The sequence below is a fragment of the Dermacentor albipictus genome, chromosome 1 (assembly GCF_038994185.2).
Source record: "Dermacentor albipictus isolate Rhodes 1998 colony chromosome 1, USDA_Dalb.pri_finalv2, whole genome shotgun sequence".
NCBI classification, from domain to species: Eukaryota; Metazoa; Arthropoda; class Arachnida; order Ixodida; family Ixodidae; genus Dermacentor; species Dermacentor albipictus.
This window is the reverse complement of record NC_091821.1, coordinates 250,203,685-250,229,292: the sequence shown is the minus strand read 5'-3', so window position 1 is coordinate 250,229,292 and position 25,608 is coordinate 250,203,685. Positions and strand designations below refer to the sequence as shown.

The following is a 25,608-nucleotide window of genomic DNA, read 5'->3' as shown; positions in this document are numbered from 1 at the left end:
CACCCTTCACAAATGGCTAACTAAATTACCCAATGCCCTCAGTCCTCGGCAGCTGCAGAGCACCTGACAAAGACGGTGGTGACTTGTAACGCAGCAGAAGGTGCCAAGAATCTCTGGATCTGGACAGGCTGCCAATGGAAACTGACCCTTGCAACGTTTAACACCCGAACTCTATTGAGTGAGGCTAGCTTAGCAGGACTCTTTGAGGAATTATCAAGCATTGTTTGGGATATCATCGGCCTTAGTGAGATTACAACTGGCGAAGCTTATACATTGCTGAATAATGGACATGTCCTCTGCTATGGAGGTCGCCTTAGGTAAGAAGCAATACGGGGTAGGATTCCTAATCCATAAGAACATAGCGAGCAACATTGACAAATTCTACGGCATTAATGAGAGGGTAGCTGTAGTCGTAATTGAACTTAAGAGGTATAGATTAAAGGTAGTACAAGCCTACGCTCCAACATCCAGTCACGATGATGAAGAAGTAGGTCAGTTTTATGATGAATTAGCAATGAGAAAGGTGCAAACTCGATATACTATAGTAATGGGCGACTTCAATGCAAGTGGGGAAAAAGCCTGGTTGGTGAACAAGAAATTTGTTACTACGACGTCAATTCTAGGAACGCTAGTGGAGAGATGCTGGTAGAATTCGCAAAGTGGGGTATCTCTGGATAAAGAATGAAAAAAATTGCCAGCCTCATCTCAAGACGCATGATCACCCTTTCTGGCATATGACAAACCCACTTTCTGAGGCAGAAATTTCATCACCACAGCTTTTATTGAACTAGACTTTCCACTAATTGTGGAACAGTGTCACAATTAGCATATCATGTAAATCACACACACAGACGTATACCAACCCAACTACTGATACATCAAAGGCAGCAAAGTTGTACTAGCAAGTTATCACACCCTTCGGAAGTACTGGGGGTCTGTTTGTTGGCTCATGGCCTCAATCAAGCGTCGCAGCAGTTGCTACCGTGCTCAAGCGTGGTTGTGACTGGCTGTTAGGTCCGCGCCCACACAGGCAGCATTGCAACACCACAGCATAAGCTGTTACCACTGCAGCCGTGCAAACTCCTAGCTGGACTCTTATGTGGAACCGATATAATGAGGCAAGAAACAAACCACACAGCTGGTTCTTAAAAAAAAATTGCATATATCGGGTGTTAAAGGTAAATTTGACAATTGGTATAATTAGAAATATGGATTATCAATACATTGCTTTCATTTACACATCTATCTTTCGTTTCTGATAAACCCGTCAAAAGGAATTGCAATGGACATGTGCAAGGCAACGAATTATTACAAGTTACCTGCATCACGAGTTGTGCCGAGCAGCCAAATTGTGAAATCAATACAGCTACTCAATGCACCGTAAAAATGGCACAATATTGAAAGGCAGAGGTGAAATAGAGACCATGAAGCTGTGGCTAAAGATAATGTTCTATGTTCATGAAGATAAAATTTCCCCAATATGTGATAGTGTTTGGATGTGACTCAAGTGAATGAGATGCCTCCACAAGTCTTTCCACAGGGAGTCAGGCTCAATTCAAATGGGTATGTAAAGCTGCTGTACAGTTGTGAAGACAAGAAATGAAGAGAGCGGCTACCAGACGACCCTATGTGTTGCAGCAAGACTAGGCTCCCTGCCATACAGGTGGAAAACTCAAAAGTTGTCCGAGAACTTTTACGATTTCACCAGTCCCAACGTCTGGCTCCCCAACTACCCTGATTGCAATCTTGTCAATGTGTGTGGGGCATGGCTGAGCAGGTAACTAACTGCAATGCCAGTCGCATGAAGACCCAGCTGATCGACGAGATTTGAGCGGCTTTTGTGGCTCCCTCTCACGACATTGTGAAGGTTGCATGTGCCAGACTTCAGAGCCACCTCAAGACAGCTGTCGATGCCGAGGGTGCTTCTTTTGAGTGATTTCACTTTGCCATATTTTCAGTTTTGTCCCTTTTCAACGTGTCCACTAAATTTCATTTTGCTGATGTTATGGCCATTTTCAGTCTTCCACCTACAAGTCTTAAATTTACCCAAACATCCGGTAACTTGGTTGTCTATTGGAATGAGATGCACACAAGGTAAATTTTATAATTGATTACTTAGGGTATCTACCAAGTTGACATCTCAAAATTCCCCGAGTGACACAGAACTTTGTTTTATGTCAAGACAGGCTGCACCACATCGCCCAATGCTTTCATGTCTAGTAAGCATGTTAAAAAATTGAAAAATTAATCTAGTTTGAATTTTAAGTAGTAGTGTTGATTTTATTCAAAAAGAAAACAGAAGGGTTAGTAAAATGTAGTGAATAAAATATCTTAGAAAAATATGATAAAGCCCATTGCGAATCGAGTCTAACATTCTCAAATACAAATAAAATGAATAGGCATACAGAAACCAATATTTTCGAACATGAGCTATTTCTAACTAATAGCAGCTCATTGGCATAAGGCCAAACTTTGTCACAAGTGAGATTCTATCTGAACAGCTGGTAAATCAACCTCAACTGTCCTGACATATGCTGAAGCAAAATAGCAAGGTGGGTGAGTTGGATAGGATTCATCATACTCTTGGTAACGGCGCAAAGGGATGCGGAGAAAAGAAAGAAACACAACACGGGCGCCCATGTTGTCGTGTTTCTTCTTTTTGTACGTGTCCCTTTGCACTGTTACCAAGAGAACTATGTGCCCTGTGCTCGTACTGTGACAGGAGATGGTGGGTGCATGTGTGTACAATTAAGGAATAATACTGTGTGCCGTGACAACTGCCCCTTTCCTCGCTTATGCTTCACCGTGCAACATTTCTGTACCGAGGCGAAGCTGACTTTTGGGAACCATCTCACGCAACGCGCCATGCTCTCCGAGCTTCAAAGCCAATCGCGAGGTCCACGAAGGCGGAATCGGTGCCATTGCTGACAGTGGCAAATTCTATAATGAAAAAACATGGCGCAGAATGGCAAGAAGCTTAATAGCGAACGTCAAAGCTGCTAGGCCTTGCATTGCGGTGTTAGTGGCTGCGGCTGCCACCGGATCTGCGTGCAAGAACGCCGGTTCGAGGCGGCGGCTTTGGTTAATGCCGTTTCGGACCTTTGGTCACGGCAAAAAGTACGGAAAATCGGACGGCAAAGGGTGTTAGCGTTCGAAATTTCTGACTTCCTATACATTCACTCTATGGGGTACGTGGCGGTGCCGCGAAGCCGTCCGAATTATCGGGCGCTTCGAAAGTCGGTCGTTGACTCTGCACTGGCAACTCCTCCAGCCAACGACACAGCGTCGAACACGATTCGTTACAATTACTCTGTGCGACTCGAGCCAGCATTACCGCGACTTTCGCTCCCTTTCAACAAAATTCCAGCTAATTTTCCGACAGAAGCACAAATTCCCAGAGTATTTCCAGACTATTCAAAATCCCTGAGAATTCCTGGTTGGTAGACACCCCGATTACTACGTTTCAAACCAAATTTGGGGCTCCAGCACATGTTGCGTAGCATTTACATTTGGTATCTACCATACTGTCGCACTTTTTGCCACACAAGAACTGTTGTGCAACTATTTCATAGCTTTGTTGTAAAATGAGCCATTAATGTAGTTTTGCATACAAGAACTATACTGTCTCATTATGGTAAAGAAAATACATGTTTACCATGCTACTAGTATCACAACCAAATGAACTACCAAGCTACTGTACTTGACAATTTGCACGGCATGCGGACTCCAAAAGTGGCGGCATCCGTGAACATATATGATGGAGACCAGAACTGGTAACACGGTGGCACAAAAGACTGTGCTGTGTTTACTACAACACCCTACTACCATTTCAGTAAACGAGTGCCAGACAAGAGAAACGGCTGAACTCTGTTTTCTTAAAATTGCAAATGGCGACAGGCAATTGTAGGCTATATTTTATTAAATGAAATGACAGGCACAGATGAGACTTCACCCATCCTAATTCAGTTCAGCAATTGGATATCACCCCAGTCCCCTCAACATCACAGCAATGAAACTGCATAGAGAATTGTGCTCTGTAAGCTCAAATCACCTGCTCACTCCAATAAAAGTAAAAGTGCTCAATAAAAAATAAAGGAACGAGAATATAAATAAACTTTTATACCTAATTCTATACAACTGTGCCAGGTGTACCAACAGCAACCTTTTTCATTAAGTAAAAATAGACAAGCAGTAGCCCCAGCCATTCTGTTCAAAGCAGCAAACTGACAACAAGACAAACGCAGCATTCCCATAAAAAGTAAAACATGCTTTATTTTATGCCAACGAAATTCCTGTACAGAAATTTGACCTCATTCACTCTCCTTGGATTTCTTTTTCTTCTTCTTCGGTTTTTTCACATGTTCACCGGTTTCCCCATTGCAATTCAACTCAGCTGCTTCATCTGCATCTTCCTCAGCTGCATGCTTCTTTTTCTTCTTCTTTTTAGGCGGCGGTTCTTCTTCCTCTTGCTCTTCTGCATCCACTGTTGTGTCCATGGCGCTATTCTCCATTGCTTCCTTTTCTTTCTTTTTCTTCTTCTTTTCCTTCCTCTTCTGCTTCTTCATAGCAGCCACTGCAGCTTGCGCCTGCAGAAGAGAATGAGCAGTAATTAATAGTTAACTAGGGTTAATAACTGTTACTGTGAAAAACAAGGGTTTTAAAGGTCTTCCAAGGTTCTGAAAAAGTACTATTTACAAGGACCAAAGCATTGCCACATTTTGGATGCTTGAAAACCAGACAATTCATTTAATACAAAAAAAATTGCTTTGAAGATGAACTGCTGCCAACAACCCCACAGCTTCAAACAGGCCTGGACTGGCTTGAACTATCACCTGCAACATTGCTGTCAGACGTGCAATAGAATCTTTGAAGCTCAGCAAAAGACGAAATTCGGTTTTTAAGCCCTTCATGAGGTTTACAGTGTTTTTCAAGGACTGCTACAAGGGCCTTGGCTTAGCCATGCATTTGAATTCTACTCTGTCATGCACAGTAGTTGTACCAGAAGTGGCAAGTGCAAATAACATGCCCACTTGGTTTTCACCTCTTTCACAGTCAAACTCACTATACTCACGACACAGCAAAGCACATTAACGTGTTTACATAACTGCTTACCAAAAACAAGCGAAAATAGTTATATGCAGTGCCTTCAGTGCACAAAATCTTTTGTGGCTTTTTGTATGTGGCCGTGACACAATGTGGCAGAATGCCGAATAAAGTGAACGAACGAAGAGTGAACACAGCAAACCACGACTGACATTAAGTAACAACACTGCTGGCTGTATCGCTTACATTTCGCTGTGAATTTGGTTTTCTCCTGTTTATGACAATGACAAATGGTGTTTTCTGGCGCAATGGCCAAAGAGCAGCATTTCATCTGTTCACACATCACCATTTTTTAAAAGAATACACACTTTCTGCAGAATGCACGAGACCTGACTAACTATGTAGTGCTGCCATGATTCTGCTTCTCCAGTTCAGGTGCATGCACGAACACGTGCAGTACAGGGCATTGTAAAAAATTAAATAAAAATAAGTGAAGGTCAGCAAACAACAGTAGACAACCAATTCCGAACTTACTGTATAACTTCCTCTTTATCATGGTAAGATGAAGACCTTAAGAAAATGCTATTCCTTGTATGCAATGTGACTACAACTATTAAGTCAGCCAAGAAAAACTGAAGGAACATCGAAACCATGTAAACAAGTACCAACAAGAACAAGGTACAGTCGCCGACTTATAATCTCGCAAAAGTGATCATACCACCTACAGCAATTGACCAAGACTACTGCCCCACAGCAATGCTTCCACTGCTGATGGATGCATGCGGCGCACTTTGTACTGTCGGCAAAGCGATTCTATATTCTCGTGCAAAGCTTGCCAAAGTAGACTAACGGTATCTTGACAGTAAAGTTTCGTTCTGCGATGCATTACTTATCTGTGCTGTCTCATTTCACAACAATGAAATTCTTGAGAAAGCGAATTTTTGTGCGTTCCCCATTGATTTCGTTATTGCGAGGTTCAACTGTATTGCAGTAAAGGGCAATAATGTAATTGTAACAAAGTATTTGTAATAGTTGCAACGAAGTAATAACGTAAATGTAACAACGCAATTCTGCCTCCTCCTTCAACTTTGTTATAACGAGGTTTTAGTACTGTACAGGCACCGACAAAAGTGGTATACTCCACGCAGCGGGAGCCGGAGCAATGGCAAACTGCATCGCAACGCCATCTACAGGCAGCATCTGGGATCGAGACAGCCAATGGGTGCCCTTAATTATCTGCAGGCATGTGGCTTGACTCGTGTCAATGTAGATGGCGTTGCGATGCAGTGTGCCGCTGCTCCGGCTCTCGGTGCATGGAGTATACCACTTTTGTCGGTGCCTGTACGTGCCACAAGACAGACTGGGTCAGCACACTTGTCATTGTTAGAGAAAAGCTTGAATCGGCACATATTTATCAACTCGCTACACATTCAGACAACCGAACGAACTCTGAATAGGAGACCTTGACCAGTTCGACCCTCGTACCCTATGGCATTTTTGCTCAACGGCATGTAACCTCACACCGTTCTCGTTTCTTTTCACTGTGAACAAAGTGCCCATGTGAGGGAATAATAATTGTAATACCAGCTAGCTCCAGCCAAAATGTAGCCACCCAGGCACAGTAAGAGCCAATAAGTAATGTCCAGATGAGCAACTCACCTCGGCCAATGCATCAGTCATCACATCCACATTCTTCCTTGGTATGTCACCAGTCTCGTAAAATTTTAGCCTGTCTTCAACTTGCTCTTTGAGCTTCATGCCAAAAATGTTAGTTGGCAAGTCTGGGCAGAGGTAAAAAAGGCATTGAAGATTGCATAATACACAACATAAATATAAATAGTAACGCCAAACTCCGATAAATGGCACAAAGCTCTAGGCTTCCGAAACACCAGAATCTTGCAACTCAGAAAGGAATGTACCGTATTTACACGATTGTAAGTCGACTCGAATGTAAGTCGACCCCCCCATATCGCGTGACCGAAAAAAAAAAAAAAAATAAGAGTGCATACCCGAGGGCACATTCAATAACGAAAATTTATTAGTAGCTGACATGGTCACTGGACTACTCGTCACTAGTGCTGCCATCGTCATCGTTGCTGCGGTCCCACAGCGCGTCGTGGTCCAGCGAAATTTCAAATTTGGCAAACATCTTGCAGAACAGCAGCCCACGCCAAATGCACCTAACCACACGCAGCCGTCAGGGAGGCTCTTTTGACAGGTCCGGTTGGCGTAATTTCGCAGTCTTCTGCCGCCAGCCACTCGTTGTACTCACGGCGGAGCAGAACCTTAAAATTAAGGCGAAGGTCCGGGCTTGTTTCATGACCACGTCGCACTTCACTGGCAGGGACCGATCACTCATTTCAGCGACGTACGCCGCGAGCTTAGCATACAGCTCCGGAAAGCGTCCAGACTTCGGCACGTGGGAAATTTCTCACTTGCCGTCACAGGTGAAAATTTCACTTCGCTGCAGTCGCCACTCTCGCACCACCCGTTTAGAAACATCGAAATTGCGGCCCGCTGCGCAGTGATTTGTTTCTTCGGCGTAAAGGATGGCAGCCCTCTTGAACGCTGCTGTGAACGAGTCCCGAACGATTAGTGGGCCTGGAGCACTCATGACTACTGGGGAAGCATAAAAGTAGCACGTAGCCGGCAGTCAAGTGGAACGCGTCTAGCCTTTAAACAGAAAAGAGAAACCCGCAAGCGCTGTCTGCTCTTCCATGAACTACCGATGCTCCCCGCAAGCGCCGCCATTCCGAAGGTGCCGCCGCAAATGGGAACAGCGGCGCTTCCATCAACTATCGACACCCCCTCACCCATCATCGTTGCATGCACTGTAAAACTCTCAAAAATGTTGAAAAACCCTTCCGAAAAGCGAACAAACACGTGGGATAACGAAAAGATACGGGTAGGGCCATAGAGGAAACATAAAATTGTAACTACATTGTAGCTCCCGTTGGTATCGTTTTTATTAGCGGTGCCATGTTTTGGTTTCAATTGTAAGTCGACCCCCCAACTTCAGACTTTCAAATTTAAAAAAAGGGGTCGACTTATAATCGTGTAAATACGGTAAGCACTGTGGACAGTAATAAATGTATCCACATGCTACACCAAAGCAACACAGCGTACATTGACTACATGAACATTAGCTGCTAGATGACACATGGCCTAGGATGTGAGCACAGAACTGAGTTGCACCTACTGTTTGCTGTAGGGGCTCCACTTATGAGCAGCAGCAGTAAGGAACAGGACAAGGCCAACAACATAGAGTACAGTGGTTTCCCAACACACCCGCCTGTTTTCCTGACGGCACCCCCTTAAGTCCTAACAAATATTTTTACATGAGTTGGGGATTTTGTATATTAGCGTGGGAAGAAGGGCATGTACGCAAAGGAACACTAACTTTATAGCTGCTTTATGGTGGAAGAAACCAGAAAGAAAGAAGCCGGCTTCTCCCTAACCATGTGAATGAATGGCTGAGCATCACCATTGAAGGCCCAAAACTGCGAAGTGCCCGAGATGCCACTGACAAGACCGACATGTTTTTATCGATTTTATCACGAAAGTGGTGGGTTGTTACAGCAAGAAACCTGGACAGATGTAACTGTTCAGAATGTGCTCAAGAATGCGCACATACATTTGTGGCAGTTGTTTTATTAGTAGGAAGTACATAGACGCTCACGACTTTTGTTTATACAGATATACCTTAATATAGAGAAGTCGGTAAAATCAGCAATTTGCTTTGTTATATTGAAATTCAACCTTTTCTGCAAATAAGTACAGTTGCCGATCGATCTTTCGTACACAGAAAGGCACCGCAGAATTTCAGGCAATCATTCATAGCAATTTCACGCAAATGATCAGGCAATCGGAAAACAAATTTGAACAACAAAACAATTCATTTTGACAATTTTGGAAGTTGGCAACGGATGATACGGTTTCATGCCATCTACGTCAACGATATCTTCTCGGCGGTACGAATTAAGAAAAGCCAGCCATGCTTTCATGTGCACTGTGCGCCCCTGCAGCTGATAGAGTCACCAGCACTGGGACGTGCTATCAGGAAAAGAGCTGGCAGGGGGAGCAAATGCTTCATCTGCCTCTTGCTCCAACGGGTCACCGAAACTCGCGATTACGCAACTTCTAATACTAAATGAATAGCAAGACAGTTTACATGGTGCCACACCGACTTGGCACACCCACACTTTGCATACACGGCTGGCTGCGTGCATACACAGCTGCGCTTACAGCCATGTGCAGCCACAGCCTAGATGCGTGCCAAATTACTCCCCGCCCCCTCGTGCATGCTTGATCGCGTTACTGCGAGCTAGCTGCTCTCCCCTTCTTTCCCTTTCTCGGACGGGAAGCCGGCACTCGTGAATCCACCATCTTTCTTCTCGCACTCTCACGCACTTTCACACCTAAAGCACACAGTGTGCAGGGCATGACAGGATCTTATCGAACTTGGACTTTATACGGAACTTGAGCGGCTCCACTTCGGTGGTGGTTCTTGTCACGTGGTGCGCGATTTGAGAGCTGCGTCTGCAAATAGCCACTTCTAAATGAACCATTTGACCACCTGCATCCGCGAAGTTTCTACTTATTGTCCTGGCATCCTTTGTGACGGCAGTGAAATTTCGTTATATTGAAATGGCATACAAACACACTTCGTTACATTGATGTTCTATGGACAAGAGACTATGGAAAGTTAAATACATCCGTTATATTGAGGTTTAACTAATCAATAATGCGATATACAGAAATCTGCTTGAGACGCTGCTCGTGGTCGCGGCAGATGGTGGCTCCACTAGCTCAATGATTACAAGTTTCTTCATACCTATCAATGTCCAGACATGGCTAACGTAGGCCTGACAAACCAACTTGGCTTGTCTCAAATTTTGCACTGTAGCTGACTACTAGTGGATGACTATGCCACAACAGTAACATCCTTTTGCTGCTTTCAGTTCCAAGGAGAATCTTTTTTTCTCCTTGTCTGGTGACCGAATATGCCGAATAAGTATGCATTAATGCAGAGTCTGAAGCACTGTACGGAGCATCTGAAATTTTGTGTGTTCTTATGTTTAAAGACATAAGAGATACAGGTTCAGTGACACCACCATGAAGATCTCCAAATAATCAGTCAGCGACTATTGCCAAAACCACGTTCTCCCTTTGTTCACCTGGCAACAACTTGCACATATTTAGGGTAAGTAGCAAAGTAGGAATACCAGCCAGAAAACAAATGCAAATTGGGTGCACATACCACTGAAGCAATCAATCCGAGAAGCCAGGGAACACTTGTTGGCCAGGTAGCGTGAAATGCGACCTTTATTTTTGGCACCAGCACGTCCAATGTATGTTGAGTGGAAGATAAGACCATACTTGGGCGTGTTGCCTCGAGTCTTCAGAGCCCTGCAAGCATAAACAGTTATACAGGCATCACATTTGCTGTTTGTAAGCAAAATCCATGTTCATGTGGCCAGTTTCTTCAAAATATGAAGTAAGATAGAAGCTGCAATTCCTATTCATCTTTGTTCACCTGTGGTTCCTGGACAGCACAGCAGCTGGTGAGTACAATAACAGGAATATGTATTTGCCCGAACCTAACACACCCCCAAATCAAATGTGCGACCACTTTCTATATGTCCGAAGTAGAAAACTAACGTATGATTTACATTAAAGCTATTAAACAAAGTAGAAATCTAATGCGCACTTAATTTTTCAGCAAGAAAAAAAAAGGGGGGCAAGGGCCTAACATGTGTTGCAGAATGGCAGCCTGTTTCTTGAAGTCAGCTTCGTTGCAATACATTTAGTGTCAAGGCCAACCTCCATGGAGCAAACTTTCCTGACGATTTCACGTGACGAAAAATGCAGCACGAAGCGCCGCCGCTTATTCGTCTAACCACACTCCATGCAACCAAGAGCGGGCGAATGTCACCGACCATGCGGTCAACGCAGCCCCACGAAAGCGACGTCGGCGAATGAAAGCGGAAGGTAAAAATGCACCTAAACCAATGTTTCTTACACGCAAAATAAGGCAACTGACGAAGTGCGTACATAGGCGTTTGCTGTTAGATGGGATCTATTTAGGTTGCTACAATTTTTGTTTTATATGCAACCCGTCGGTACTTAGCCAATACTATCCCTCGTTTGTGACCCGTGTTTGTTTACAGCTCGCTCATTTCGCACACAGCTGAGTTTTTCTCCTGTCTGTGTCTGCCTTTGAGCCTGCCCTGCAATCAAGAAAACATGGAAAGCGATTTATGTTATGATGTAGTTACGAAGCGCCAACAACCAAAACTCCCTCTGACGGGCGACCAACGGAAGCCAACCTCAATGCTATGGTCCGATTGGTCCACACTTTTCACCTCGCTGAACAACTTCCAGTGGCGGCGGTTCGCTGGGTGGCAAATATCTGGGAAGAGTGGATTGGCTGTGAGCAACCAGTTTTTGGACGTTAGGCATCGGGCAGCTGTCGAAAGTTCGTCGTTTTTTCACTCCATGGAGGTTAGCCTTTATGTGATAAAACATACAAACACCACAAAAGTAGATTTGGCTTCGTATCTGCACTGGGCAGGCAACTCTTGTCCCATTTTCTTGAAAATGAAAAATAAAAGAAAGAAAGGCACCCGTTAGCATCGGGTAAATACCGTAAGCAGACAAGACACTGTGAGCAATGATTACTCCTTGAAGATCTTCCTAGGGCGGGCCAAAAACAGGTGCTTTTGACTGGAGATGACGTGTTCAATGCATTTGCTGTGTCATAAGCTCCACTAAGATGGACGCTGCAGTACCACTAAAGGAGTCTGTACTGGGGTCACCCAGGGGCCAGGCGAGTGTGTATTGACAGATCTAGTATTACATGGTCAATACAAATTTTAGGACTGACATAATGAAACTTCGGCCCATAGAAATGCATATGCTGGGCCGAATTTGGTCAGGATCAAAGTAACAAAAAAATCGAATCAACTGAAGTCAATTTAACAAAAGTCCTATGTATGTATGAAAACTAGTATTCACCTAAACAAGGCTTTCTCAGCCCCCAGAATTTGAACAGTGGATGCTGGGTACTTGGCCAGGTTAGTCAGGCTGCCTGCATGCGATATCAATCGTGCTCCAACCTGCAATGTTAAATAAGCAAAAAAAGATCACTACAAAGTGAAAATGTACAATAAAGGTTGTTGAAGAGACGGTGGCAACGGGTGAACGTTGTTCAAACAAAACTGCAGCAGAAAATTGTGTCGTCAAAATTAGATGTTTTCTTTCCCGCGTAATGACCGCACCCCTAACTTGCAGCAGTGATATGTCGTGTGCCAAGTCTAGCTAATGATTGCGCTTAGCATCTGTCGATTGCCGTCGAATGCTACGCGAATCACTCTTCAAGACATACCAAACGGTCTGCATGCACCAGATTCTTAGGCAGATGCCCCATTTCATTCCTATCATCACTCTCTGCACTTTCACGAAAGAAAAAAGAATCTACAACCAAACTTGCCTTGGCTTCCTTATTTGTAGGCTTTAAAATGGTTGTGGTCAACAACAAAAAAAGGTGCCTTTCGATTCCTCTAGTCTGTACGCATGGCCACTCAACAAATTGCGGGCGGCAACGATAGCAGCCATGTTTACAATGATACGCTATTTATACGCCGACGCTTCTAACACAGCAAAGACATCCGCCCACCCTTAGCGGAAATGTGCCACATTAGGATAGTAGTGAAGACAATTGCTGCAGTTTTCGCAGCATGCCCGCCATGTGTTTCTATGTTACTGGCAGCTAAGCGCGCCCATCTCTATTTCTGTCCCCTCAAAGTGGACATGGCTACGTTATTGCCGCAAACTTGCCGATATTAACAATATTATTCATTACTGATACGGAAGAAACTTGTTTCAATGCACGTTATGCACTCAGGAGTAGAAAAAAGACCACCATTTTTGTTTTGGTGTCCCGCAGTGCTACAGCGGCAGCCACTTGCCTGTTGAAACCTTGAAGCAAATGCAGAATGAGAATTTTTTTAAAAATTTAAGCTGCGTAATGATCGCACCCCTGAATTTACGTCAATTTTTTTACAAGAAAGTGCAATCATTATGCGAGTAAATATGGTACTGCGCGGTGTCCTGACCAAAAATGTAAAGAAAGAAAGAGAGAAAAAAAAGGTAGACAAAGCAGAAGCGACCATTTATATCTCGTGTGCTATAACAGCATGGGCTAATGCGGAGTAGAACCGGCTCGGTGACATGCTGATTCATAATCTTTGATTAGCCAAATCCACACGTGAAGCTGCTGGTGACGCTTTGTGTACCACACCCATGATCATGTTTGCACAGTGCTGTCTGTCTGTGTGGTTGGTGCTAGGGTGCGTCAGCTGTGTGTATGCCGATTGGACTGTCTGCTTTGCCAGCCTGCCAAGATGCCGCCACCAGCCAAAAACCAGAATTTTTTTTTACGCAACAAGATAAGGCTGCAAATATTGCCCAGGTTGAAGCTGAAAAGGGCAGGAAGATGATGGAGATCGCCGATGAATTTGGAAACACATGCAGCTAGTTTACAATCTTGAAAAACATTTCGACTCCATTCTTGGCACGCTTGGAAATGGTTGTTGAGGTAGAGTTATGAAACATGCGCTTGGTTTTTTTCCCCCCGCCAAACTGCACTTCCGTGCTGCAGCTGCTCGATGAAGGCATCATTTACAGGGTCAAGTGTGCCTGCAGAGAGAGGCTGATTCCGTGGCTGCTGCTGAACCTCCAGGTCAAGCATTGTTCATGGTGCTTGAAATGGTGGCCGTTGCATGGGTTGCAAAGTGTCCCGACTGTGATTGCAAATAGTTTTAAGCACAACAGCTTCATTGACACACGGCAGGCATCATGCCCGCTGAGTGGCAATAGGTCCAGCAGCACTGGAGGAATGTATGTCCGAAGGCGCACTTGATAATGGTGCCACCATCGCTGAGCAACACACGAGGCAACCTTTGTGCCATTTGAAACAATTTCTTTTTTCAGCGAGCATGACGAGAATGTGGCAATGGACCACTTTTGGCAGTGTGAAGGCAAGCTGTCAAGTTGCTGCAAGGCAAGGCTCAGCAAAGTAAGCTCACCGACTTTTGGCAATAAATTTTTGCTTTGTAAGCTATTTCCCTGTCTCATTCTCGCACCAAAAAGATCCCTGCTATAGCCAAATTCTTCCCTGTTCCTCAACGATTTTGTAATTGCAGGCTTGGCTATAATTACAGTGAATTCCACCAAGCCAAGGATTTAATATCCTTCAGTACACAGCAATGAGAGTACAAGTTTTAACATTGGCCACAATGCAGCTTTTGTCGGCAACAAACCATTTCTGCGAGCACTAGGGAAGTTCGTCTCGCATTACTAAACATGAACATGCAGCCAGCCAAAGAAACTACCACTCATGTCTGCTAAAATTGAAATATGTTTGCAGCCTCTGCTTTTTCTGATGTGGCAAAACACATACATAGTAAGAGCGGTAGAATGTTAAGGGGGGACGTGGCTTTGGAAATCAACTTCCTTATTTCTTCATGGATTTTGATAAAAATTGGCAGAAATGTTTAGAATGTCTCCCTGATACTTCCATAAAAGTTTCAGAGTGCTATCTTGAGAACATTTTATTCAATTTTATTGAGCACAATTTTTCTCCCTCCAACTTTTTGGAGAGCCTGGGGAAATTAAAAAAAAAGAACGTGACAGAAGGTCGTGACATTCCTGCATTTTTTTTTTTTGCAACACAGATTTTTTTGTAGTGCCATATTTTATGTTACCTTCGCATCAAGCACACTTCTGGGGTAGACGAATAGCTATATTGTAAACTTACAAAGGGTCAAGATAAAGCGAGAATGTCACGACCTGCACCTGCACTGTAGCCCAAGGAACGTGACAAAAAAAAGTAACAAAAATCAGCTCTAGAAACTGAGCAGACAGGCAGAAAAACAGTTTTGAGAAAACAGCTCTCAAAGCTTCACCTTCTCTTCACTTCTCTAAAAGGAACCAAATTTGTAGTCTTTGGGGTGTTTTGTGATGTGGGGCTTCTTGTATATGTGGCCTCTGGTCTGGTGTGCTCCCCCCCCCCCCCCTCTTTCTATAGGGTATTCTTTGCTGCTGCTGCTCTACAAAGAGCACAGTGCCTAGGTTTCAAACCAAGCGACGTGCAGAACTCTGTGTGGGCATGAATATAGTTCCAGTGTACTTCAGGCAGCCTGTACCTGCAGGCTGCCCGATTGATAGCAATCTCCAGCACAATCAGTGAGGCATTTTTTTCTTTTGACAGAATTGACCATGTTACTGAATGAAGGCTACGAGTGTCGGCAGCCTCCCAAGTCATCTTTACTTGACAATGGCTGTAGAACTTACGATCAGAGACCCAGTGATAGATTTGCAGCTGCTAGATGCTTTCTGGAATTGTACTTTTGTGTGATGCCTCGATCACTTCTGCAACGAAGTGTCAGTGCCAGCCCACGGGGCCTAGTGAACAGAGCTCATGATGAGGTTCTCTTTATGAAAGTGTGGTACGATAGATATTGTTACGAGCTGTCGTGTCAATATGACAATACAGTCGCCGACCGATTATTCGGACCTCACGGGGCCTGCGGAAATGTCCGAATAAACAGGTGTCCGAAAAAGCAGATTAAGAAAAAAAAAAATGAAATCCTTTATTTCCACGCACTTATTCGGGCTCGGCAGTATAGGCTTGAAGAAATCGTGAGTGCGCCGTTGCACGTTGTTCCGTTTACGCGCAATCAGATAAGCCTGAATCTCGGAGAGGGTCGTACGGTGACTATAGGCGGCTGAAAGCACAGTCACTGCTTGTACATGCTCCGCATGCGACGGCAGCGTAGCACATGGTGCGTCATCTTCCGACTCGGAGTCATCGTCCGGCGGAGCAGCAGAAACCCGACGATCCCGCCGTCGTCGAGTTCTGCGCATGTCAGTACAGCAGTGTCAGCACTTGTGAAACTGTCAAATGAGACGGTGTCCGGAATTGCAATGCAACCACTGCGCAGGTCTCGGCAGAATATTTTCCGCGTCAGTAGGGAGCACATCGGAAGGCGACAAATCTTAGGCCTCCCGGCACCCGCTTGCCGGCATTCCCCAGCGCAGTCTGCGCGGGCACTGTTGGCGCCATTAGACGACGCGATATTTCCGTACGCCGCGTTGGATTACCGAAACCTCGACAGAGCACTCAACGCAAACACCACCGTGCCGACACCAGTCGCACAAACGAAAAACGCGTTGCTCGCAGCGTCGTGCGCGAAAGAAAGAAATCAGCTGCTGGATTGTCTTGACATGGCTTACTAAGCTGAAACCGGAACTACTGTACGACCACTCTATCGAACCAGGCAGAAACGATGATGATGAGCGGGGATTTCCAGTAGCGCCACTTCGTGGGGCAGCAAGGAGGCTCCGTTCAAAACAAAAATGGCGTTCAGGAAGTCGAACTATGCGCCGCGGCGAGAGTCAGTGCATGATGCCCTCGATCGAGTTGGCTCAAGAAGTGTCCGAAAAATCGGACGAGGGGTTGCAGGGCGTCCGAACTTTCGGCAGTTGTTACACATTATGGTCTATGGGGAGAATGGCGGTGCCGCGAAGCTGACCGAATAATCAGGCATGTCCGAATTTTTGGAGTCCGGAAAATCGGTCGGCGACTGTAGAGTGAACGCGCACAATATGCTTAGCTGCGGGTCCGAGAAGCCTATGTGCGAAATGCCTAGCCGCAGATACAAGGAGTCGACGCACAAAGTACCTAGCCGCGCAGTCCGAGGTGCCGATGCGCGAAATACCCAGCCACGAGCTCGAGGAGTCGACCCTCGATGCGCTTATTCGCGAAGTCCGAGGTGCTGCCGCGCGAAATGCCTAGATATGGGCTCGAGGAGTGGACACTCGAAGTACAAAATGCCGAGGCACAAAATGCTTAGGTGAGGGTCCCGGAAGTCTGCGCCTGATGTGCATGATCACCGAGTCGGAGACTCCCTATACGTGAAATGCCTAGCGGCACGTCCGAGGATTGCGTGCGCAATGTGCTTTGTCACAAATTCCGAAACACCCGAGTGCTGAAAGGCTTAGCCGTATGTCCGAGGATTCCGCACGTGAATCTTGGTCACGAAGTCCGCGTCGCCGACACTCCGAATGCTTAGCCGCTGGTCTGAAACGTCCACAAGCCTAGGGATCGGCCACGCTACTGAGATGTCCGCGTAGCGCCCGTTTTGAGAAGTCGAGATTACGGCGACTGGAGACGTCCAGACTCGCGAGGTGCAAAGAGCCGAGCAGACGACGCGAGCGCCGGACTAACGGCGAACCGTGCTCGAGTCACGTGGCGGGCGCGGCCAATCGCAACCTTCGGCACAACCTTCAATCATTCACTTTTGGTGCGCTTGTTTCTGTATGGAGGAGATAGCTGAAGCAGTAAATTTGAAGACAGATAAATGCGCTTTCCAACAAGACCAAAATGGGGGCACTCGGTCACGCCGTTCCGGAGATATTGTGGCTTGAAAAACGTTCTTTGATTTCCACAAGATTTTTCGCCACCTTTGCTGATAACACGAATTTTTTAGAGCACTTTTAGTTGGTCTACAGTGATGATATTTGGGGATTAGATAGAAAAAGGGTTATAGACACTGAAAATGTGATAATCAATTAGTAGGCAATTTTTCGCGATGCGAAAGCCGTGTCCCCCCTTCAGAGGAGAGTACAGTAGAATCTCGATACATTTCTGTTACATACATTTTCCCAGTGCCAACGCTTGCTATCGAGAAAACCAAAAATGACCGAACAGAGTTACCTATTTACTCGAACCTAGGCCGGCCCCGATTCTAAGCCGACCCCCGCATGCCCAAAGCCAGAAAAAATGTAAAAGCTGACTCAGAATGTAGGCCGAACAAAAAGGTAAGGACAGCGTGCACAAAATGATAACAGCACTTATTTAATATGAACATGCCCAGGTCACTCTACGTTGTCTATGCTACTAGCCGCGTCCCTATGCCCCAGACCACACATACACTTGTGGACGCACGCAAGCACGCATCCGCACGCAGGTGCAGACTGCAGCATCGCATGCGTCAAAATGCGGCGCTATCGGTGAACAGCTCCTCTCTTACTGCACAGTTATCTTATCGCTGTCATCTTCTCGTTTTGCACACGTAAAAGCATCTCCTGTTGCTCCTCTCAAAGACATTTTTCTCATCAATGCTGAAGTCCTGCCTGGCTTACTCCGCCTCTCTGGCTAGCACAACTTTTCGTTTGAAAGCGGCACTACAGTGGCATCGCCCGATTGGTGCCATTACAATAACACCACGCCGCACGCTGATACCATAGAATGAAGAACCAGGTCTGATACGACACAGGTCAAAGCGACGACATCGCTCATGTACTTCAGTTGGCTACTGGCCCGGCTAGTAGCGGCTGCGATACTGACTTTTCTAGATGGCGCTAGCTATGCACCATATTTATCATTTTCAGTGACAAGCTGGCATGTTTTTTAAGATCCTAGAACCTAAGCCGACCCCAAAGTTTTGTATGTGACGATTTGAAAAAAATATAGGCCTAGATTTGAATAAGTACGGTAAACTCGTTTTTTACTAGTTCATACGTTCCCGGAAAACACGATTTTTCAGCAATAATATTCAGTGCATCGCCAAACTGCAATTGTATGATACATTTTCCGAACACTAGATCCAATGTAAACAAGAAAAATGCGCGAGGCACGCGCAACCGAGAACAGGATATAGCTGTCTGCCGCAGCAGCTTCACAGCAGTACTCGCCCACCCGTCTCACGTGGAAACGCCGGCGTCCACTCAGTTTATCATCTTGATTCACAGCAGCTATCACCACCAATCCTATTGCGATAAGCATCTTCGACGATCTGTGTCACAGCATGTGGTGTCTTCGGAAGCATGACGCACGCTTCTAATAGACGATAACTGAAACTCGCCACCATTCCCTGCAGCAGACTACGATCGTACACGTTTCTGGCCGCTAGATCCCATGCGAACTGGGGACAGTATATAGCCGCCTGTCATGTGAAAATGATGGCGCGCAGAGTTTCTTATTCCGGTACCAGCAAATCTCCGCCTGGGTCGTTGCACGTCGCATTCACAGCTATCACCGCTAAACCTACTGTGATAAGCATCTTCACTTATCTGTTTCCCAGCGCATGGTGCACAATGCCACTGGTAGCGTACTGCACGCTTTTAGTAGGTGATAATCCAAACGCGCCACCATTCCCTGTTGCAGGCGGCATCCGGAGTCGCCCACCAGCTCGGTTTTGTTTCAGTTTCCCGTCACCCTCTTAAAACACCCCGCAATAGGAAAACAAAACGAGTCTCATGCTGCAACGATCCGCACGACACTTCGCATTACGTTGATGTCAACAGTAGTATAGTCTGTCAAGTTTTTTAGTTGTCTGTATGTTTTGTCGGTTACAAGGTTTTTGTTTTTCTTGAATCATATGAATGAGGTTGTACTGTATTTACATCATCAAACGCTATAGTGGCTTTGCTGTTGATGAACTCAAGATCTTAACAAGTAGACAGAAAAAAAAAACTAGTAACAGTAACAAAACATGAAAATTTGGCATGCTCAGCTAGCAAAAAAATTTGCTGTTGGGACGTGAAATCCTTCACACTTTTGTTCTTTTGCTGCTGACACAAAGCCCATACCGTTTCGCCGATGAGTGTTGCCAGGTTGGGGGCAATATCATGCATCTTGGTCTTGAGGTATTCCATGAGTTGCTTGCGGTATTCCACCAGGGAGATGACACGTGAGGCAAACATCTCAATGTTGATCAAATCCACAGGTGATATATCCATTCCTGAGGGAACAAGACCACAAGTGATAACTAATGTGCTCATAGCTTGAGCAATGCAGTAACCATGACTAGAAGGAAGCTGAATAAGCAACATAGGTATGGAAAATATATTTACGAATTAAATCATTTGCCTTAGCTTGGTTCTTTGCTCACACTGCCTACAGCACGTATGCACCGAACAGTAGAGGGTACACACAATTCCTATGCCAAGAGCCCGAAAGCTGCCTAGTAATGGGCAACAAAACAGCCTTTTCATGCACGCATATCCCGGTTCTAAGCACACAGAACATTAACTACTCAAGTATGCAAAGCAATAGAAGTTGTGCCTGTCACCACAGAATTTAGAGCACGCAAAAGACATGTATTGCATCAGTCCTAGTACGAAAAGGCTATGAGTAATTTTCATTTGATGCTCAAAAGCAAGTGACCAGTGCTGTACACTGGCTCTACTGTATCATTTATAGCAGCTTTCCAACCCCCATATCCAACCCTGAAATACAAGTAAACCTCAATTTAACAAACCCAAGTATTCAATTCTTGATAACCTCGTCATAGAATACCATGTATTTTAACCCTCAGTATATGTAGACAAGCATGTTTACACATGATTTCAATACAGTAAAACCTCGTTAAACCGTACCCGCTTAAACAGTAGTTTAGTTTTAAAAGTTGTAAAGTAAAATCCCTTACTCATCGGCCATTGAAAATAATGTGTTTTGTATCCACATAAGCCATACCAGCTTATTGCGTACATATCGGTTAACACGTAGTGTTTCCACTTTTCGCCGCGCAGACATGGCGGTGCGTCGTCTCCATAGGGCAGCCCATCAAAACAACAAGCCTAAGAGATCGGAACAACGGCCTTGTTGTGCCATTACCACAAGCCCGGATTCCGAATTTGCAAGATGCAGAATTTATCCTGCGAGCGCCTAAATTCTCCCTTGAAAAGTCAAGATGCTGAGCCGTCAGGCGGCGGTGTCCTGCGGGAGAAGCGTCGGCAGGCAACGTGTTCAGACGTGTCAGCAAGTGCCAGACAGCCCGGCGCCGCACCTCCCTTTTCCTGGGGGTCACCGCGCACGCGAACTTTGAACCGGGTGGCCAGCTGGTTGGACCTCTCGGACGACCGCCGAGTGCCGACTTTGTATTGGGCCGTTTGAGTGACAATGGTTCCTCGGGGATTATAAAAGCGGCGACGCGCCGCCTGAAAAACCGGATCCGCCGACCCACCGGGAGCCAGTGCCGCTCTCGACTGGAGTGAGATGTGTCACGCGTTTCGCCGGACGTCGCCGTGCAGGAACAGTCACGTTTGCTGTGAGCACTCGGCCCCAGTGCCGACCCGTTCATGTCCTGTATAATGACCTGTATATAGTGTATAAAGTCCCTTTTGTTATTCTCATCGACGCCTGGCTCGGAGTCTTCGCTACCAACGCTCTGTCACGAAACGGGTGACGAGCGCTACGGGACCACAAAGTCGTAATAGTGGTGCAGCGGTGCAAAGTCGTAACAGCCTCCAAGCACCCTGTGCATTTGCACGCTAAGCCACATCAACATAATTTCGGCGCTGTGCCAGAGAGCATTGTGGCGTTGTGCAACCAAGGACTAGCGTAATGCTTAAGCTCGGATAAAAAAGATGCCGGGTGCTCAGCATAGAAAAAAAGATTCGAAATCAATCGTGCCATGTTTGTGCTATCGAACGCGACACTAGGTCGGCGCTGGCACGCGACAGGGATCTGCTGTTGACCACGGGGAGGGGGGAATTGCATTTACTGTTTCAACTTCCGGTGGGGCTAGGGGTGGGGGGGGTTTCGTTCAAACTTTCAGGCAGTGTTCGACGAGTCCTTTTGCAGGAACCTTGCAATAGCAGACTTTGCTCACTCCAAAATTTGTCGGAGTAGTTTTGCTCAAAACATGGTCCAGACTGACGGCCCTTCACTAGCAGCAGGTGTTGGGAGGGTTGTGTTGCACATTGATGAGTGGAATTCAGTCCATAGTTTTCCGCGCCATGCTAAAAATACTCTCACACTCTGCGTAGCTACGCAATATCACGAGTAAATCCAGCATCACCTTACCAACTTGGTGAAACATGTTCTCCCATCAGTGTTTTTCATTTTTCCAACCATAAACCACTGCACATCCTACCTTTCTTCATTCAGAATGTCCTCTAGAATCTGTACGCCTGCAGTGTAGCAAACTCAGCTTCGAGAGCATCTAAAGCGTCTTCAGAATTCATTGGAATTTCGGGGGAGCAGCTGAGGGAAACTATGAATAAAGAAACGAAGACTTGAGAGCGATGCCTGTGAAATAAATTTCAGGTTGGCCCCCTCCGCATTCTTAAGAGTTGCGTCCACATCCATAACGCTTCGCCTAATCGCATTTGGGAAACATTTTCCATATAAGCGGGCCAACGTGGTCGCTGACACTTGGCTGTGTTCAACGAGGAATCCCGTAAACAGGCACTCCGTATGTATGACACTGTCGTCGCAGTTGATCCAGAGAAAGTTCACTATGTTGTCTTGCTGCTCAGCGGTGCGAACATAGCTTTGATGCTTCGCTGTGAAAATGTGCAGTTTCAAGTTAGCTTTGCCACCGTGACACACGCTGATGTCGCATACACACGTACAAAATGAAAAATGTTCTCCTTTTCTTGATATCAAAAAGCACAGAATTCAGAAGTGCAAGATCGCAAAAGCTTCTGCAAATACCTTTTCTTGGGCTTTCATAGCGGCATGGCATCAAGCACACGAGGATTCTAACTTTGCACGATGCACCGCACACACACTGGCCAGTCAACAATAATCATACACACAAGCAGCAGCAACAATGCACCATGAAGGAAGGCATGCATGAAATGCAAGAGCTACATTGGCTCTGGCTTTGGTCGGCTTACTAGGCACCGTAGTCGGCTGCATAGTCAATGATACTGATGGTGCTAGTGCAGCCGTTGTTTCGATTCCTTTCGGGAGCGTCTTGCGTCTGAAGATAAGACACGGGGGCAGCTTGTGCCCATTCGCAGTGCAACAAAACATTGAGATGACTACCGTATTTACACGATTGTAAGTCAACCCCCTTTTTAAGATTTGAAAGTCTGAAGTTGGGGGGTCGACTTACAATCGAAACCGAAACATGGCCCCGCCAAAAAAAGCGATACCAACGGGATCTACAACGTAGTTAGAATTTTGTTTGCTCTATGGCCCTACCCGTATCTTTTCGCTATCCCGCGTGTTTGTTCGCTTTTCGGAAGGGTTCTTCAACATTTTTGAGAGTTTTACAGTGCATGCAATGCTCATGGGGGGGGGGTGTCGATAGTTGATGGAAGCGCCGCTGTTCCCATTTGCGGCGACACCCTCAGAACGGTGGCACTTGCGGGGAGTATCGGTAGTTCATGGAAGAGCAGTCGCCGTTCGCTGGTTGCTCTTTCTCTATTTGAAGGCATTGGTATCGGTTTGACGCGTTCCACTTGACTGCCGGCTACGTGCTACTTCTATGCTTCCCCAGTCGTCATGAGTGCTCCAGGCCCTAATCGTTCGGTACTCGTTCACAGCAGCGTTCAAGAGGGCTGCCATCCTTTACGCCGAAGAAACAAATCACTGCACAGCGGGCCGCAATTTCGATGTCTCTAAACGGGTGGTGCGAGAGTGGCGACTGCAGCGAAGCGAAATTTTCACCTGTGACAAGTGAGAAATTTCCCACGTGCCAAAGTCTGGACGCTTTCCGGAGCTGTAGGCTAAGCTTGCGGCGTACGTCGCTGAAATGCGTGATCGGTCCCTGCCAGTGAAGTGCGATGTGGTCATGAAACAAGCCCGGACCTTCGCCTTAATTTTAAGGTTCAGCTCCGCCGCGAGTATAACGAGTGGCTGGCGGCAGAAGACTGGAAATTAGGCCAACTGGACCTCTCAAAAGAGCCTCCCTGACGGCTGCGTGTGGTTGGGTGCATTTGGCGTGGGCTGCCGTTCTGCAAGATGTCCTGGTGCGGTCGTTTGCCAAATTTAAAATTTCGCTGGACCACGACGCGCTGTGGGACCGCAGCAACGGTGACGATGGCAGCACTAGTGAAAATGAGTAGTCCAGTGACCATGTCAGCTACTAATAAATTTTCGTTATCGAATGTGCCCTCGGGTATGCTCTCTTATTTTTTTTTTTTCCCGGTCACGCGATATGGGGGGGTCGACTTACAGTCGTGTAAATACGGTAGTTTTTTCGTGGCCAGAAGACAAAACACACACTTTCTTCGGCCCTTTCCTTTAAACGGTTGTGGTGGCAGGCATGTCAAAGTAGAGCAGCGCCTCATCAGCATTTCCAATCTGTTCGAAGTGGTAGCCATTTCTAGGGCGCAACTTCAAAACGTACTGCTGAAAACTGTACAATTTCTCTTTATATTCTTCAGGCAAGTTTTGGCATATCCCTGTCCGCCTTCAAAAAGAAAAACCTTTTCTTTTCATAAAATTTGATAGCCAGCACATGCTCACTTTGAAGTCATTCCGCATTAGAGCTTTCTGTAGGGCTAACTGCATGGCCCATACTTTGAGCAGATCGATTGTCACAGGACGCTGTGCTGCTCGCTGCTCTTGCACATATTCCGCGAGCAGCTCTTCTATTTCGGCGAAGAGGCCCTGCTTCGGTCCACTGAAACCCTTCGTTGTTGCTTTGCTGGTGAAAATACTCTCCTTCTGTTTGTGCCAGTCTCGCGCGCAAGTTTCCGGAACTCTGAACGCCCATGATGCGGCCCAATTTCCGTCCGTCTCCGCACACACGATAACTTTCCTTTTAAATGCGGCAGGATGGTGGACTCGGCATGTCTTCGCAGTTGGTGCTTCCATGCTGATTGAATAAATGCAGAAAATGGGAAGACAGGCGGTAGACTAGGTTACCTGTACACTATGGAGGAAGCTACAGAAGCTAGGCTAGAAGTGCGTACGAGGCGACCATATTTCAAATGCCGATGGTGATATGGTAACGCAGATATAAGGTCCTACTCCATTGTAACGCGCATGCAATTTTTGAACCCATTTTATCGGAAAAAGGTGCACATATATTCGAGTAAATATGGCAACTGTATCCTGGTCTTGACCTGAACTGCCTCTAATTCAGTGAGCAATTCAATGTGTCCATGCACTCAATGTTTTAAAGGGCCATTGAGAAAATTTTGCTCAAAAGTCAAGATATTCACAAATCAGTATAGACACTGCTATATACTGCTTCAACTACCATTTTTCGAATCTAAGCACCCCCCCCCCTTACTTTGGGCATCAAGATCCTTAAAATAAAACGGGTGCTTAGAATCAAGTAAATACGGTAGTTTTCTCAGAAGTGGGTCACAATGTTAATGTTATCATCACAGTAGGGCTTTACTGCTCAAAATTGGACATGAGCTGTGAAAGATAACGAACCTCTCAAGAGCTACTTTATGTACAGTAAAACCTTGTTATAATGAAGTTGAAGGGGGAGCCAGAATTACTTCATTATATGTCCATTACTGCATGTACTGTACTATGAATCTTTATCGGTATTTCAAGGGGAACTTCCCTTACTTCGTTATATCCTGTTTCACTTTAATGGGGTCTGATTGTATAATGAAATCCAGTGCACTGGCATTGTTAAATTCCCACATGAGAAGGCAGCTGCCGTGCCACAGTCAGAAAATTGAGGCCACAACTGTGCACATAGAATCAGAATGCACAGCAGCTGTTGCAGGCAATTTTGGGCTTTTTTGCAATAAGATTTTCTTGATAATCAATGAAAACATAGAATGCTCAACATT

At 45.8% G+C, this 25,608-nt stretch overlaps 1 protein-coding gene across 1 annotated transcript in view; it reads right to left on the bottom strand.

Moving 5' to 3' along the window:
- Positions 1-4,246: 4,246 nt before the first annotated feature.
- The window catches only part of Nop56 (Nop56 ribonucleoprotein), a 45,903-nt gene continuing 24,541 nt past the window's right edge, over positions 4,247-25,608 (bottom strand). The window contains exons 6-10 of the mRNA XM_065430384.1: positions 19,702-19,853; positions 12,061-12,161; positions 10,304-10,452; positions 6,703-6,824; positions 4,247-4,586 (exon numbers count right to left, since the gene is read on the bottom strand). Coding sequence (XP_065286456.1) covers positions 4,311-4,586; positions 6,703-6,824; positions 10,304-10,452; positions 12,061-12,161; positions 19,702-19,853 — 800 coding nt within the window. The 3' untranslated portion in view covers positions 4,247-4,310. The remainder of the gene's footprint in view (positions 4,587-6,702; positions 6,825-10,303; positions 10,453-12,060; positions 12,162-19,701; positions 19,854-25,608) is intronic.